Here is a 17285-nt window from a genome sequence, read left to right as displayed (position 1 = left end):
TCCTAACCCGTCCTAACCTAACCTAACCTAACCTATCCTAACCTAACCTAACTTATCCTAAGCTAACCTAACCTAACTTATCCTAACCTAACCTAACCTAACTTATCCTAACCTAACCTAAAATAACGAACCTAACCTAACTTATCCTAATCTAATCTAACCTAACCTAACTTATCCTAACCTAACCTAACTTATCCTAACCTAACCTAACCTAACCTAAAATAACCTAACCTAACTTATCCTAACCTACTCACTTTACTTTGAACACCTTCAAAACACTCTCATACATCATTTGAGACCCCCTTTTCTCAATATCTCTCATCCACAACCTTTATCATCTCACTACAGAACAACCCCAAGATTACTTCGAACACTCTCATAAAACATTTGAGTACTCACATAAACACTTTTGAACATTTCCAAACAACACTGAAGCACTTCCAAAATATCATTTTGATTACTCCCAAATAAGATTTGACAGCTCTAATTTATCTACACTTACACATTTCATTAAATTACATCTCACCCCCCCCCCAAACTCCTCCCTCATTCTCCAGACTTTACAATATTAGCACAAAAAGAAACTAACTCATACACTTATGACATGAGACATTACCATATCTAACACACTGACTAACTTTGAACCAACTCTGAACACACACTGATCTTCTTCAAAAAATGCTCTGCACATCATTTGAACACCTTCAAAAAAACACCATCAAACACCTCCGAATACTCCCAAAAAACACTACTGATTACTACCAAATCACCACTGAATACTACCAATCACCGTCAAAATCACCAGAAACTAAGTTTAACATCACCATCTAACATCCTTTTTATAGAAATCCCATCAAATCACTATAACCAAGAACTCCCTCCCCATTTGGCGCATAAAAAAAAGCATGAACACAAACCTAATACGCAAACACTTAGTACATGATCACCATCAACTGAAAACATATCTTGTACACACACATAATATAAGACAATCACCAACTACAATCACCCATGTTCACTTACCTCAAAATCACTAATATCACAGAAAACAATCATTTTTATAAACATTACACACACACACACACACACACACACACACACACAAAAAAAAAAAATCATATTTGACAATATCTAAGCGCACTCACCTCACTACCACCAACACACGATGTCTCACCTCACAGGACCGACGAGCTCACCACCAGTGACGTCACACTCCCATTGTGTTACTTGGTGGTTGGTAACATCACACCTAACCCACCTTGTTTCAACCTGTTGTACCCTACATTATCTAAGAATACTATATCCAAGACGATTACCAGATTTTATGATCCCCAACACCAAGATCACAGAAAACACACATTTTATAATTATTCACACAAAAATCACGATCACCAATTCCATATCATGTTTTACCGTCATCTATCAACACTAATCACCAAGATCACCAAAAAATCTAAGATCATGCATCTCAAAACTACTATGATCACTGAAAACACTTATTTTTTAAACATTCGCACAAAAATAAGACATACACAAAAATACCACAACACTTCCACCAACATCTATAACATAACATGAGCACTATAACATATCACTATCACAAAAAAAAATAATACACAGACACCCACATATTATACATTTCAATTGCAAATTTAAGACATGAGACATACACACCAAATTTAAGACATGAGATATACACACCAAAGCAGTTTATAAGCTGCTTCTCCGCTGATATGCCGTATTCTATTCAAGATTGATGGACTGACCACATCGACTCAAGGTTGAGGGACTGATTACCTCATTCTCCTCCTATTCTTCAAGATTGACATCGTGTGTTGGTGGTAGTGAGGTGAGTGCGCTTAGATATTGTCAAATATGATTTTTTTTGTGTGTGTGTGTGAAATGTTTATAAAAATGATTGTTTTCTGTGATATTAGTGATTTTGAGGTAAGTGAACATGGGTGATTGTAGTTGGTGATTGTCTTATATTATGTGTGTGTACAAGATATGTTTTCAGTTGATGGTGATCATGTACTAAGTGTTTGCGTATTAGGTTTGTGTTCATGCTTTTTTTTTATGCGCCAAATGGGGAGGGAGTTCTTGGTTATAGTGATTTGAGGGGATTTCTATAAAAAGGATGTTAGATGGTGATGTTAAACTTAGTTTCTGGTGATTTTGACGGTGATTGGTAGTATTCAGTGGTGATTTGGTAGTAATCAGTAGTGTTTTTTGGGAGTATTCGGAGGTGTTTGATGGTGTTTTTTTGAAGGTGTTCAAATGATGTGCAGAGCATTTTTTGAAGAAGATCAGTGGTGTTCAGAGTTGGTTCAAAGTTAGTCAGTGTGTTAGATATGGTAATGTCTCATGTCATAAGTGTATGAGTTAGTTTTTTTTTGTGCTAATGTTGTAAAGTCTGGAGAATGAGGGAGGAGTTTGGGGGGATGAGATGTAATTTAATGAAATGTGTAAGTGTAGATAAATTAGAGCTGTCAAATCTTATTTGGGAGTAATCAAAATGATATTTTGGAAGTGCTTCAGTGTTGTTTGGAAATGTTCAAAAGTGTTTATGTGAGTACTCAAATGCTTTATGAGAGTGTTCGAAGTAATCTTGGGGTTGTTCTGTAGTGAGATGATAAAGGTTGTGGATGAGAGATATTGAGAAAAGGGGGTCTCAAATGATGTATGAGAGTGTTTTGAAGGTGTTCAAAGTAAAGTGAGTAGGTTAGGATAAGTTAGGTTAGGTTATTTTAGGTTAGGTTAGGTTAGGTTAGGTTAGGATAAGTTAGGTTAGGTTAGGATAAGTTAGGTTAGGTTAGATTAGATTAGGATAAGTTAGGTTAGGTTCGTTATTTTAGGTTAGGTTAGGTTAGGTTAGGTTAGGTTAGGTTAGGTTAGGTTAGGATAAGTTAGGTTAGGTTAGCTTAGGATAAGTTAGGTTAGGTTAGGTTAGGTTAGGATAGGTTAGGTTAGGTTAGGACAGGTTAGGATAGGTTAGGTTAGGTTAGGTTAGGTTCGGTAGGTTAGGTAAGGTTAGGTTAGGTTAAGTTAGGTAGTATTCGAGGTGTTTGATGGAGTTAGGTTAGGTTAGGATAGGTTAGGTTAGGTTAGGATAGAGGTGTTTGATGGAGTTAGGTTGGGTTAGGTTAGGTTAGGTTAGGTTAGGATAGAGGTGATTGATGGAGTTAGGTTAGGTTCGGTTAGGTGAGGTTAGGTTAGGTTAGGAGTTAGGTTAGGTTAGGTTAGGTTAGGTTAGGATAGACAGTTGGTCTGGAAAGAGATGATTTTCTACCTTGGATGTTACCCGCATTTCATGGCGTCTGTCTGTCCTGAGTTGACGCAGGTGTTCATGATTATCTTAAATCTACCTTGGGTGTGAACCGCATTACCCAGTGGTGTTGGGGGGAAGGGGTGACCCACAATGAGTCTCTCAGAGCGAGGAAAGTGTTTCTATTCGGAAATCGAGTAAATATTTCTACCATTGAGTGTGTTTACCAACAAGAAAATAATGTTCGATTTTACGATAAAGTTTTCAAAACTAATTTGGAAATATCCAAAAATGGAGTCGTTCAAAGTAATTCTGGAGTACTCTAATGTATTTTGGAAGTGTTCCAATATATTTTAGGTTAGGTTAGGATAGGTTCGGCTAGGTTAGGTTGGGTTAGGTTAAGATAGGTTAGGTTAGGTTAGGTAATGGTTAGGCAAGGTTAGATTAGGTTAGGTAAAGGTTAGGTAAAGGTTAGGTTAGGTTAGGTTAAGTTAGGTAAAGGTTAGGTAAAGGTTAGGTTAAGTTAGTTAAGTTAGGAACGGTTAGGATAGGTTCGGCTAGGTTAGGTTAGGTTAGGTTAAGATAGGTTAGGTTAGGTTAGGATAAGTTAGGTTAGGGTAGGTTAGGTTAGGTTAGGTTAAGTTAGGTTAGGCTAGGTTAGGTTAGGTTAGGTTAGGTTAGGTTAAGTTAGGTTAGGTTAGGTTAGGCTAGGTTAGGTTATGTTAGGTAAGGTTAGGTTAGGGTAGGTTCGGTTAGGTTAGGTTAGGTTAGGTTAAGTTAGGTTAGGTTAGGCTAGGTTAGGTTAGGTTAGGTTAGGATAAGTTAGGTAGGGTTAGGTTAGGATAGGTTCGGTTAGGTTAGGTTAGGCTAGGTTAGGATAAGTTAGGTTAGGTTAGGATAAGTTAGGTAAGGTTAGGATAGGTTCGGTTAGGTTAGGCTAGGTTAGGTTAGGTTAGGTTAGGTTAGGTTAGGTGCGTGTGTGTGTGTGTGTGTGTGTGTGTGTGTGTGTGTGTGTGTTAGGTGGTCATAGAGTTTTGTGAATATCTTGGTTACAGTGATTTTAGTGGATTTGAGATGCATTTGTGGATGTGAAATGTGATTTTTTTTGTGTGTGTTCAGAAGAGGTGTGTTGGGAGATGGGTGAGTGGATGTGAAGAAATGCGGGTGAGATGGAGAGGGGTATGGGGAGGGTTGTAATTAGAAATATGGGGAAGATTTTACTGAATATAAAGGTAATGTGTGAATATTTTAAAAAGAAATTATAGAATTGAAAAGTTATGATATATTGGAAAAAGAATGGAGGGGTGTTGAAAACATGTCGCAATAGTTGGGTAGTTGATGCGAGTATAATATTAATTTATGTGGATACAAGGAGATGGGTATGGAGAGGATTTTATTAGAATTTTAGTAGTAAAAAGAAGGGGAAAAAAAATGTGAATAAATTGGTAATTGATGAGGGTTGTGGGTAATGTAGTCGAATTAGAGATACCGAAAAAGATGATATAAGTGGGTTGTTTTTGTGACTTTTTCTGATGTAGTGTGTCCCCTTATTAACTTTAATGAACTAAAAGGGTTAAAACGAGAAAAAAAATTGTGGGATGTGGGTGATGTGGGGTGTTGTGGGGTGTGGGTGAAGTGGGTTGTGGGTGTTGTGACTTTTTCTGATGAAATTAGTTAAAACGAGAAAAAATTGTGGGTTGTGGGGTGTTGTGGGTTGTGGGTGTTGTGGGTGCTGTGGGTTGTGGGTGTTGTGGGTTGTTGTTGTTGTGACTTTCTGATGTACTGTGTCCCCTTATTAACTTTAATGAACTAAAAGGGTTAAAACGAGAAAAAAATTGTGGGTTGTGGGTGTTGTGGGGTGTGGGTGAAGTGGGTTGTGGGTGTTGTGGGATGTGGGTGTTGTGGGTGTTGTTGTCGAACTAGAGATACCGAAAAAGATGTTATAAGTGGGTTGTTGTGACTTTTTCTGATGTACTGTGTCCCCTTATTAACTTTAATGAACTAAAAGGGTTAAAACGAGAAAAAATTGTGGGTGTTGTGGGTTGTGGGTGTTGTGGGATGTGGGTGTTGATCTTAGTTTATGGTGATTTTGGTGGTGTTTTGAGTGTATTCAGTGGTGTTTTAGTAGTATTCAGTGGTGTATTTGGGAGTACTCAAATGGTGTTTTGGAAGTGTTTCAGTGTTGTTTGGAAATGTTCAAAGGTGTTTTGAAGGTGTTCAAATGATGTGCAAGAGTACTTATGAAGGTGTTCTGGGAGTATTCAGAGGTGATTTTGGGGGTGTTCGAATGATGTTTTGGAGTATTTCAGTGTTTTTTTTTTTTGGTGATGTTCAAAGTAAAGTGATTGAGTTAGTTTTTGTGATAATGTTGTGAAGTCTGGAGACTGAGGGAGGAGTTTGGAGGGATGAGTTGTAATTTAATGAAATGTGTAAGTGCAGATAAATTAGAGCTGTCAAATCTTATTTGGGAGTATTCAAAATGTTATTTTGGAAGTGTTTCAGTGTTGTTTGGAAATGTATAAAGGTATTTTTGTGAGTATTCAAATGATTTAAGAGAGTGTTTTGAAGGTGTTCAAAGTGAGGTGTGTGTGCGTATTAACTTCGTAATATGTAAAATTGTGACTAGTGAATTTATCGAAAAGTGGTTATAAGTGTTGTGGTGACTTTCTGATGTACTGTGTCCCCTTATTAACTTTAATGAACTAAAAGGGTTAAAACGAGAAAAATTGGGGGTTATGAGTGAAAATTGTGAGGTGTTGGTTGGAGTGTGAGGGTTCGGGAGGGTGGGGAGGAGGTTACTTCGTGGGGGAGTGACCTGAGATGAAATAGTTAAAACGAGAAAATGTCTAGACTTGTGTTGTAAAGAAATTGTTGGATTGTTGTGGGTATTAACGAAAAAAAATGTGAAATTATTTGGATTAACCTGGGTTAAGAGTGAAAATGTTTTCCCTATGATGTAGGTACTATATCCCCTTATTAACTTTAATGAACTAAAAGGGTCGTCATGATTCAACCTGTGTGTGTGACGTCACTACTATGTCCCCTTATTAACTTTATTGAACTAAAAGGGTCGACAAGATTCAGCCTGTGTGTGTGGGGGTCATCGCGTGACGTCACTGACCGTCGAGTAAACACATTAATGAGAGGAATACTGACGTCACACTTGTTTAGACCTGTAGTAAGAGAGAGCACCATGCCCCATAGGAGGAGTTCATTTGAATGCTTACCCCCAGAGGGGGGAATCCAAAAAACCTTGATCCAAGGAGATGGAGTCTTGGTATTATCGAGAAATTTTGGGGTGGGAGTGAAAGTGAGAGGGGTAATCCAAAAATTTGATCCAAGGAGATGGAGACTTTGATTTCGAGAAAAACTTGATCCGAGGAGATCATAAGAATTTCGAAACCCCCATAGGGGGGAATCCAAAACTTGTATTATCGAGAAATTTTGGGGTTGGGGGGGGGGGTGAAAGTGGGAGGGGGGGAACCTTAAAAATTTGATCCAAGGAGATGGAGAATTTCGAAAACCCCCATAGGGGGGAATGCAAAAACTTGTAATATTGAGAAATTTTTGGGGTTGGGGGGGTGGAAGGAGGGACAATCCAAAAAACCTTGATCCAAGGAGATGGAGAATTTCGAAAAAAGGGGGATCCCCAGGAGATGGGGGAATCGAAAAAATTTGATCCGAGGAGATGGAACTTGGTAATATTGAGAAATTTTTGGGATTGGGGGGTGGGGGTGGAAGGAGGGACAATCCAAAAAACCTTGATCCAAGGAGATGGAGAATTTGATATTGAGAAATTTTTGGGGTGGGGGGGGGGTGAAAGTGGGAGGGGGATCCGAGGAAGTGGAGACTTTGATTTCGAGAAATTTTGGGGTGGGGGGTGAAAGTGGGAGGGGGAACCTCAAAAATTTGATCTGAGGAAGTGGAGAGCACAAGAAAATGAAATTCAAAAAAAATTCGAAACCCCATAGGGGAGAATCCAAAAACCTTGATCCAAGGAGATCATAAGAAAAAAAATTCGGGGCGCGGGGGCGATCCGGACGACGCTGCAGAAGGCGCAGCAGAAGGCGCGGGCGGGGGTCGCGAAGGGCGCGGGCGGGCGCGCGGGCGGGCGCGGGCGGGGGTCGCGAAGGGCGCGGGTGGGCGCGCGGGCGGGGAGTCGCGAAGGGGGGTCGCGAAGGGGGGGGGGGTCGTGGGCGGGGGGTATTGGTTGGGGGTCAAGGGTGAGGTAGTCTCGAGGGCGAGGTCAAGGTCAAAACCGGAAGTAACACCTAGGTGTGAAAAGGTGACCCTCCAGCCGCTGGTCCTAGACCGGAAGGGATGCCTCAGTGGAAGGTCCTAAACCGGATACACCGCCCAGTGGAAGGCCCTAAACCGGATACAGCCCCCAGTGGAAAAATTCACTACCAGTATATATATATATATATATATATTCCCTATTTTATCATTCTACCTTTTCGTTGCATGTACGGCGACCAGGGGAGAGAGCGCTACACCTGGCGTGTCGTTACGGTAGGACGAACCTCGTTAAATTACTACTGCAGGAGGGTGCTGATATTGAAGCTACAGACAATGAGAGTAAGTTACCATACAACTGTAATAATCTAGTACTTAGCCAATGTATATTGTTTCCCAAAAGGGTTCTTTCAGGTATACAGAAGTAAGATTAGGGACAAGATTGGCCCACTTAAGAGTAACTCTGGTCAGATCACTGACAGTGATAAGGATGTGTGTGAAATTTTTAATACTTACTTCCTCTCAGTTTTTACCCAGGAAAATACTAGCAAAATTCCTGAAATAATATATGTAGAACAGGACGATAATAAACTATGCACGATTGCGGTAACTAGTGACATGGTCCTCAGACAAATAGAGAAACTAAAACCTAACAAATCCCCAGGTCCTGATGAACTGTTTGCAAGGGTGTTAAAGGAATGTAAAGAGGAACTTAGCATACCTTTGGCTAATCTTTTTAACATATCACTACAAACTGGCATAGTGCCTGATAAGTAGAAAATGGCGAATGTAATACCTATTTACAAGGCAGGTGACAGGTCCTTAGCTTCGAACTCTAGACCAATAAGCCTTACCTCCATAGTGGGAAAAATTAATGGAATCAATAATTGCCGAAGCAGTTCATAGCCATCTTCATAGGCATAAATTGATTAATGATTCTCAACACGGTTTTACAAAAGGTCGTTCCTGTCTTATGAATTTACTAACTTTTTTCACTAAGGTGTCTGAGGAGGTAGAATATGATATTGTGTATATGGACTTCAGTAAGTCTTTCGTTAGAGTTCCACATCAGAGGGTATTGAGGAAATTTAAAGCGTATGGAATAGGAGGAGAAATTTTTTCCTGGGTAGAGGCATGGCTGACAAATAGGCAGCTGAGAGTTTGCATAAATAGGGAGAAATCAGAATGGAGGCACGTCACAAACGGTGTTCCGCAGGCGTCTGTGTTGGGCCCATTGTTCACAAATTTACATAAGCGACATAGATGAGGGAATAAATAGCGACATAAGCAAATTTGCTGATGACACCAAAATGGGCCGTCCAATTCATTCTAATGAGGACACTAGAGAACTCCAGGATGATTTGAATAGACTGATGCAGTGGTCGGAGAAGTGGCAGATGCAGTTTAATATAGGCAAATGCAAAGTTCTAAATGTTGGACAGTTAAATAACCATGCTACATATAAACTAAATAATTTAGATCTTATTACTACTGACTGTGAAAAGGATTTAGAAGTTATGGTTTGCAGTAACCTAAAACCAAGACAACAGTGTATTAGTGTTCACAATGAAGCTAACAGAATCATTGGCTTCATATCTAGAAGTATAAATAATAGAAGTCTTCAGGTTGTTCTTCAACTCTGTATATCCTTGGTTAGGCCTCATTTAGAATATGCTGCTCAGTTCTGGTCACCGTATTACAGAATGAATATAAATGCCCTGGAAAACGTACAGAGGAGGATGACAAAGATGATCCCATGCATCAGAAATCTTCCCTATGAGGATAGACTGAGGGCCCTGAATCTGCACTCTCTCGAAAGGCGTAGAATTAGGGGGGATATGATCGAGGTGTATAAATGGAAAACAGGAATAAATAAAGGGGATGTAAATAGTGTGCTGAAAATTCCCAGCCAAGACAGGACTCGCAACAATGGTTTCAAATTGGAAAAATTCAGATTCAGGAAGGATATAGGAAAGCACTGGTTTGGTAATAGAGTTGTGGATGAGTATAACAAACTCCTGAGTACAGTTATAGAGGCTAAAATGTTGTGTAGCTTTAAAAATAGGTAAGATAAATACATGAGTGGGTGTGTGTGGGTGTGAGTTGGGCCTGACTAGCTTGAGCTACTAGGTCTGATGTTGTGACCTGACATATGGGTCATTGGGTTAATCCGGGGGGTCACTTGGACCTGCTTTGCATGGGTCAGTAGGCCTGCTGCAGTGTTCCTTCTTTCTTATGTTTTTGTGTTAATTGGTGGTTCTTGGTAGAGGCTTTTTTATTTGCAATATCTGGGTACACAGGCAGTGTGTTAGTGCCCATGGCCCGGGCGAGCCAGGTCCAGCGAGGGAGAGAGGACTAGGCCTTGTTGACTGAGTGAAGGTCGCTGAGAGACTGAGAGGCAGGTCTGGGCATACTGAAGTGGCATAGGCCTATAGGTGGCAGCACGAGCAAGGCGTGAAATATGGACTTAGGTGGCAGACAGAATAGGCTATTGGTTGCAGACAGTACAGGCTGTCTACATTCACTCGACCATGCACCACCATGGTCGTCCCTGACCATGACTGGCTGTAGAAAAATCTCGGTTTCTCTCTCACAGGAACAGGGCACAGAACATAAAATAAAAACATATATATATATATATATATATATATATATATATATATATATATATATATATATATATATATATATATATATATATATATATATATATATACATACATGGACATGGAAAAAAAAAACTTCCTTCAGGGAGGGAAGAAAAACAAGGTGGGGTGTGCTAAGCATCGTGGTCTAATGCAGTGAGCATTGATGGGCATCACTGCACGCCTTCCTGGATCTGGACAGATACTGCAACACAGGAGACATTGCTGCAGCTGCGCTGTGACGTAACAGGGTACGGTCTCCTCTGGAATGGTGGAGCAGTCATTGTAGTAGTCTGCAGGTTTCACTCAACCTGGGGCACAACCTGCTGGTGCCCTCGAATGATGCATCATCAGTATTCGGTAATTGGGCAGGACTTCTTCTGGCAAGCAACTTGGGAGGATATTTCTCAACTGGTACTGTCACTGGGGCTGTCACTACCGGCAAGATTGGATTGAGTTGTGGTAGAAACGACTTGGCAAAACATCTGGGAGTCATAACATCATACACCATACTGCAGTGAGCAGGCTAGCAGTCAGTGACATCATCCTGTGCAGGCTGCTTACTGAAGCCAAGTCACGAGGCTGACACAGCGCCTGCCGGCAGGGCTAACTGCGGCTTGACGAGTGTCATTCTCTCGGCAATTGAAGTTATAGCAGCGGTTAGTCTAAGCATCCCCAGACTTGTTTCTCAGCATATAACTGCGCTCTAATGGTCTGGAAGTGAAGTGAAACAAATCTCGATAAGAATCGTAGTGGGTACGGTTCTGCAGGCCATCACGAGCGACGGGCATAAGAGCTTTCTGTACAGGAGGCTCCGACACTCAGGCTGACAGATATCAGTTGTCAAACGGACGAGTCACACTGAGTGACAAGTAACACAAGGTGCTACACAGTGGTCTGGGCTCAAGACCACACAGGACACACAGAAACTGCACACACCCGTACTGCACATGCTGTACAACATGGCTTACTAGCAAATGACGTTTTTCTGTACAAAAATCGACACTAAGCTATACACAAACTTGTGAGAACACTGACTGAGAGGAATTAACACATGACATACATCTTCTCTCAAACTTTTCAACAACACAACATAATACTCATGGTGAAACTAACACTGTCGATCAGGCGTGACGCTGTGAGGTGATGTGATGGGGTACATCGTGAGGTGATGTCAGCAGACTTTGAAAGGTGACGTCCTGGAGTGACATCATGAGGGATGTCATGGAGTGACATCACGAGGTGACAGGCAGACATTTTGAGTTTGTGAAATCAGGTAGCATCGTGGGTGACGTCGTGAGATTATGTCAGTGGAGTGATGTAGCAGCAGACCACAGCATGTGGCTTGGGAAGTGTGGCTTGGTAACCCACGTGGCTAGTAGATCCATGTGACATCGTCCACACCCCACGTGGCTTGCTCAACATGGCTTCGTGATCTAAGTGGCTTAGTGATCCATCTGGCATGGTGATCCACGTGGCTTGGTGATCCACGTGGCTTTGAGTGGCCTCGAGCACTCAGATACATAGCTCTGGCAATTAATTCACACAGAAAACAGCAGAAAACGCAGCAGAGGGAGTGAGTACATAGTGGTGGAGTGTGGTGCTAGACGGGTGAGGTGTGAGGTGAGGAACCCGGCCACTTCCTCTCCCATATACCCACTTGGAGAAACGCCCACACTGGACACTGAAATCACCACAGACTCACCTCTGACTTGCTGAAATAGCCGTGCTGAGCTGAAAACCAACAGCAGAAACATACAAGTGACGCTGAACACGTGACTTGAGAAATAGCATGGGGCACTGTGGTGAAATTCGGCAAATATCGGCCTGGATCCTGCGTGTTCCTGTGCCTGGATGCTGGAATGTGCAGACACAGTATCAGGATAACTCGTTAAGAGATGGATGCTTCTTGTGTGGGGTGTTGAAGTGAAGACGACTTTATTCCTCTTCCTCTCTCCGGGCAAACACACATGCTGCAGCCACCATTTCCACCATTTATTATGAGTTAATTGGTGGTTCTTGCAGAGCGGGGAGTAATGATAAGGTTTCGGAGGCTTCTTAGTTCATTTCCAATATCTGGGTACACAGGCAGTGTGTTTGTGCCCATGGCCTGGGAGAGCCATGCCTAGGGAGGGAGAGAGGAGTAGGCCTTGTTGACTGAGTGAAGGTCGCTGAGAGAGTGAGAGGTAGGTAGGTCTGGCCATACTGAAGTGGCATAGGCCTATAGGTGGCAGCACGAGCAAGGCGCGAAATATGAACTTAGCTGGCAGACACCATAGGCTGTCTGTGCAGACAGTACAGGGTGTCTGCACTTATGATTCATAAATGATATAATCTATGTAAATTATGAATGCTATGCTCATGCAGTTTGCATATTAATCAAACTCTGATGTAATCAGTTATGCATTTAATACAGCGCAATTATCATAACGCAAAATTCCCACATTATCAAAGTCCCACAATGTGATAAATGCTTAATAATGGTGGTAAACCCTGTAATTAGTTTAATAATTAACTAATAGTATTCTATGAAAATTTTCAGCTTTGTTACATTATTTATCTGACATTTATCATTTTTGTTTAAAACTGAGTTCCCAGTTTCTTGACGACATATTGAGGTGTGCCTTGATGCAGGTCAGGTGCTCTTGATCCAGGTCAAGTGCTATTGATCCAGGTCAAGTGCTCTTGATCCAGAGCAAGTGCTCTTGATCTAGGTCAAGTGCTCTTGGTCCTAGAAATAGAAGCTACTCTCTCCCTCTTTTGATCAGATTTTTTGCCCTCCAGTTTCTTAGAAAATTTATAACCATAACAGGTTCAGCGCTGGATTAATAATATTAGTCAAGATACGACAATAATAGAATATCCTGCTATTTCTTAGGCTCTGTATGACCCTTACCAGTTTAACTCTTCTTCATGAGTGTTATTAATAATGATGATAATAATAAGAATAGTAATGTAACTTACAGAATATCGTCCACTGCATTGCGCCAGCTACCATGGTAAGGCAGAAGTGGTTAAGATGCTCATCAGGTCTGGAGCAAACACTGAGGCCATATCATCAGATCGATGGCGACCTCTGCACAGGGCTGCTCTCTGGGGTCACTTGTCAGTTATAACTGAGCTTCTCGACGGAGGAGCAGACATCGAAGCTCCAGGCTCATGGGGTAAGTGTCACTCATCACCTGCATTTAGATTTTACAGCTAAGCTTCCATATAGTTTTCCCTATATAGAATTTGCAATTGTAATTTTGTTGCAGAATATTTTGCAAAGCAACAATCATTTAGGGGGTTATTGTAATTACTCATTCCTCTTCTAAAATTTATGATTATTTTTAATAATCTTATCCATAGACACCTGGATTAAATTAAATCTATCACTCAATAATTTCATTTCACCAATTCTAATTTATAAATGTCAAGTAATATTAATTTTTTTTTCCTTTTTGTCTTTTTTGTAGAGGCTTTTTGGAAAGTATGATATAAATTTTATCTAATTTTGTGAAAAAAAAATCATTTTTTTTTCTGTTTGCTAGGTAATAATTCCTTTTCAGTTTATGATGTCTAGTTTGAGAATGTGTCGTGGAGGCCTAGTCTGAGAATGTGCCATGGAGGGCCAATCTGAGAATGTGCTGTGGAGGCCTAGTCTGAGAATGTGTCATGCAGGGCCAGTCTGAGAATGTGCCATGGAGGCCTAGTCTGAGAATGTGCCATGGAGGCCTAGTCTGAGAATGTCATGGAGGCCTAGTCTGAGAAGGTGCCATGGAGGCCTGGTCTCAGACCGGGCTGTGGGGGCGTTGACCCCCGAAACCCTCTCCAGGTAAACTCCAGGTAGTCTGAGAATGTGCCGTGGAGGCCTAGTCTGAGAATGTGTTGTGGAGGTCTAGTCTGAGAATGTGCCGTGGAAGCCTAGTTTGAGAATGTGCCATGGAGGCCTAGTCTGAGAATGTGTCATCGGGGATATGATCCCCGGAACCAGTAGCACATCAATAGCAGTAATAGTAGTAGAATAGTAGAACTAATAGAACTAGCAGTAGTACTACTACTAGTAGTGGTAGTAGTAACAGCAGTGATGACAATTTCTAACTTATTTTAGGTAACTGATAATGAATATCATGGTTAAAATTGTTTGTTAGCTCTACTTTTCAATATACACCTATGTTGAGAAATGGTTTACCAGCTAAGTTTAAAGATTAAATATAGGGGGTACTTAGCTTGGAAAGAAAGCTCATTGCCTAAACAGCCACCCCTGCAGGCGAGGTCTTGAGAAGCTGTCATACCCACTTCGCAATGGGCTGTAAGAGAGTATATTATGTATGATTATAAATTACACCTAGGGGGTGTTATGGCAGCATATATCAGACACTGATTGCTGACAACACTTACGTGTGTGGACTCAAAAGTCTGCACCTCACTGCCGACTATAGGTTGATTGCAAACTCCTTGCAACACAAGAACTGCACAGTTCCCTGTATTACAAGGTAATTCATAACCTACCTTGCTCTTGTAGGGTGAGTTATGGTGTTCTTTACACCCTCGACAGGTATCAGTGACTTGATAGAAGCTGAAGTGTCCTTGGATGTCCACATCTTCCATAGTCTACGAATATGCACACTGGTACACTATGTTCCACAAGGTTTGTCTTTATTGTTCACAATCTTATCACTAAAGAAGCTGATCACACTTCCCTGTAAGTGTTTATTGTGTTTTGTGAGACACTTTGTTCACACTAATGCATGGATCAGTGTTCATTGTTGGTTATCCCGGCATCAGTGTGACTCCCAGTAGGGTGAAAAGTAATCTGACCTTCACAGTGTCCTAAGCCGCTGCAGTGTCCCTCGAACATAAAGGAAAAGCTGACCTAGTACTTTTTGCTTAATTGCCAAACTTCCTTCATGAAGCAAAGCAGAATGCTTGATTCTTGCTGTCTTAAGCATAGACAACAATGTACACTAACTTTACCATGGTAATACAGTGGGAGCAGTATTTTCCTTAATTGTCCTGCTAAGGTAAGAGATGGACTGTCTCTTATTAAACTACACTTTGCAACACTGGACTCTTGCAAGGAGCGGCGGTCGCTGGACTACGTCGCATACTCATATTGCATCTGGGATCAATTACTTGCTGTAGCAGTAAACAAGATGTTTCCCCCTTCTGAGAGGGCTGGACCCCTCAGGGCTGAAAGGGGCTGAAGGGGGCTGATACCTTCCTCCTGAAGAAAATTTCTCCACGACCTACGTGTCGCAACAGGTTCCAACAGGCTTGCGGCAGTGTGCTTCTTACCACTCTCACAGTCTCACTGACCTTCATTATTGTTCTAGCAGTCATAGAAGATGATTGTGGTGTGCAAGTTTATATTTTGAGGTGAAAGGTAGGTAATTTTCTTAGCCAAACACTTTTAAACTTATAATAAACTTTCAATGAGCAAGCTATTGATATGCATTGTGAGGCATATATTAATTCTGTTTTCTACTGAATGACATAAATCTGTTTAGCTGTCATGCTCTGTATTATTATGATAATGAATAAGTTTTCTGTTTATCTTCTAATTGATCGTTATTTTCTTCTTTCAGATGCCTCGTACTTGTGTGAATAGTGCAGACAACTTCTGTTGCATTTGTGGTGAGGTGACCTTTGTTTCACAGAAGTGCCGTATAACTGCTATTGTGAAAAAGGCATATCATCTATATTTTGGATACAGGATTGATGACCAGGATAAGAACTGGGCTCCACACATATGTTGCAACAATTGTGCTACTAACCTTCGCCAATGGTTGAGCAGGAAGAGGAAAGGAATGTCTTTGCTATGCCAGTGACATGGTGGGAGCCAACAGATCATACCACCAATTGTTATTTATGCATGGTACTTCCTGTACAAAAGGGCTTGTCAAAAAAAAAAGAGGTCCATTGAATATCCAAACATACCATCAGGTATTCGGCCAGTTCCACATGGAGAAGGTCTACCTGTTCCTGATGTACCAACTTCAGTATCCTTCGAGTCAGATGAAGAAAGTGTTGAGGAGAAAGAAGAGAAGGATGACAGTGCTGGATTACACAGTGACCGAAACTTTGATGAAGCACACTCCTCTAGGCCACATCTAATAACAAGAGGGAAACTCCATGACCTTGTCAGGGATCTGCAACTACCCAAAAATAAGGCAGAGCTGCTACGCTCTCGTCTTCAACAGTGGAATCTCCTAGCAGCTGATGTGAAGATTTCAAAATTTCGTGACCGCCAGTAGTAGTTCAACGATTTCTTCGTAATAGAAGGTGATTTAGTGACCTGCAACAATGTTAATGGTCTGATGGAAGCACTTGGCATCGACTACGAACCCTCACTGCAGGCTGTTCATAGATTCATCAAAAACGAGTCTGAAAGGTGTCTTGCTGCATAACGGCAGCTGTAAACCATCGGTTCATGTGGGCTATGTACCACAAATGTAGCTTTGCACGAAATATGATGAACATCAATGGCAGCTCTGTACTGACTTAAAGGTTGTTGCTTTCTGTGTGGATGGGACAGCCGTGCAACTACCTCAGGAGAGACTGGCACCTAAAACTTGGGCTCATGAAAAATTTGTAAAAGCTATGGACAAATCCGATCAGGGATTCGAGTATTTAACATCAAAATTCCCCTCACTGAGCGACGCTAAGATAAGAGAGGGGGTTTTCAATGGTCCTCAGATTCGAGAGCTTCTTATAATGGTGACTTTGAATCAAACCTTCATGGGGAGGAGAAAGCTGCTTGGGAAGCATTCAAGCTAGTGGCGAAGGGATTTCTCGAAAACAGAAGGGAAGGCAACTATGAAGAATTGGTGAAAAACGTCCTCAAGGTTTATAAGAACATGGGATGTAACATGATACTTAAAATCCACTTTTTGGACTCACATTTAGATTTTTTTCCAGCGAACTGTGAGGAAGTTAGTGAAGAACATGAAAAGATTCAGCAAGATATTTCAACCATGGAAAAATGGTACCAATGCAAATGGGGCACAAGAATGCTTGCAGACCATTGCTGGACATTGGCAAGAAATGATTCTTCAGCCCACTATAAGCGTCAAGCAAAAAGGCAGAGAGTAGGTACGAATTAGAGGTTGAAACATACTGAAACGTATTGTACGTTATAATATAATAATCAAATA

The 17285-nt window shown here is 41.3% G+C and overlaps 1 protein-coding gene across 1 annotated transcript in view; it reads left to right on the top strand.

The window, feature by feature from the left end:
* LOC128695754 (ankyrin repeat and protein kinase domain-containing protein 1-like) overlaps positions 1 to 17285 on the top strand; it is a 51094-nt gene extending 33809 nt beyond the window's left edge. Inside the window, exons 4-6 of the mRNA XM_070093136.1 lie at positions 7745 to 7843; positions 13113 to 13310; positions 15717 to 17285. Coding sequence (XP_069949237.1) covers positions 7745 to 7843; positions 13113 to 13310; positions 15717 to 15739 — 320 coding nt within the window. The 3' untranslated portion in view covers positions 15740 to 17285. The remainder of the gene's footprint in view (positions 1 to 7744; positions 7844 to 13112; positions 13311 to 15716) is intronic.

The sequence above is a fragment of the Cherax quadricarinatus genome, chromosome 41, assembly GCF_038502225.1.
Source record: "Cherax quadricarinatus isolate ZL_2023a chromosome 41, ASM3850222v1, whole genome shotgun sequence".
Lineage (NCBI taxonomy): Eukaryota > Metazoa > Arthropoda > Malacostraca > Decapoda > Parastacidae > Cherax > Cherax quadricarinatus.
This window is presented reverse-complemented; position numbering and strand designations above follow the sequence as displayed.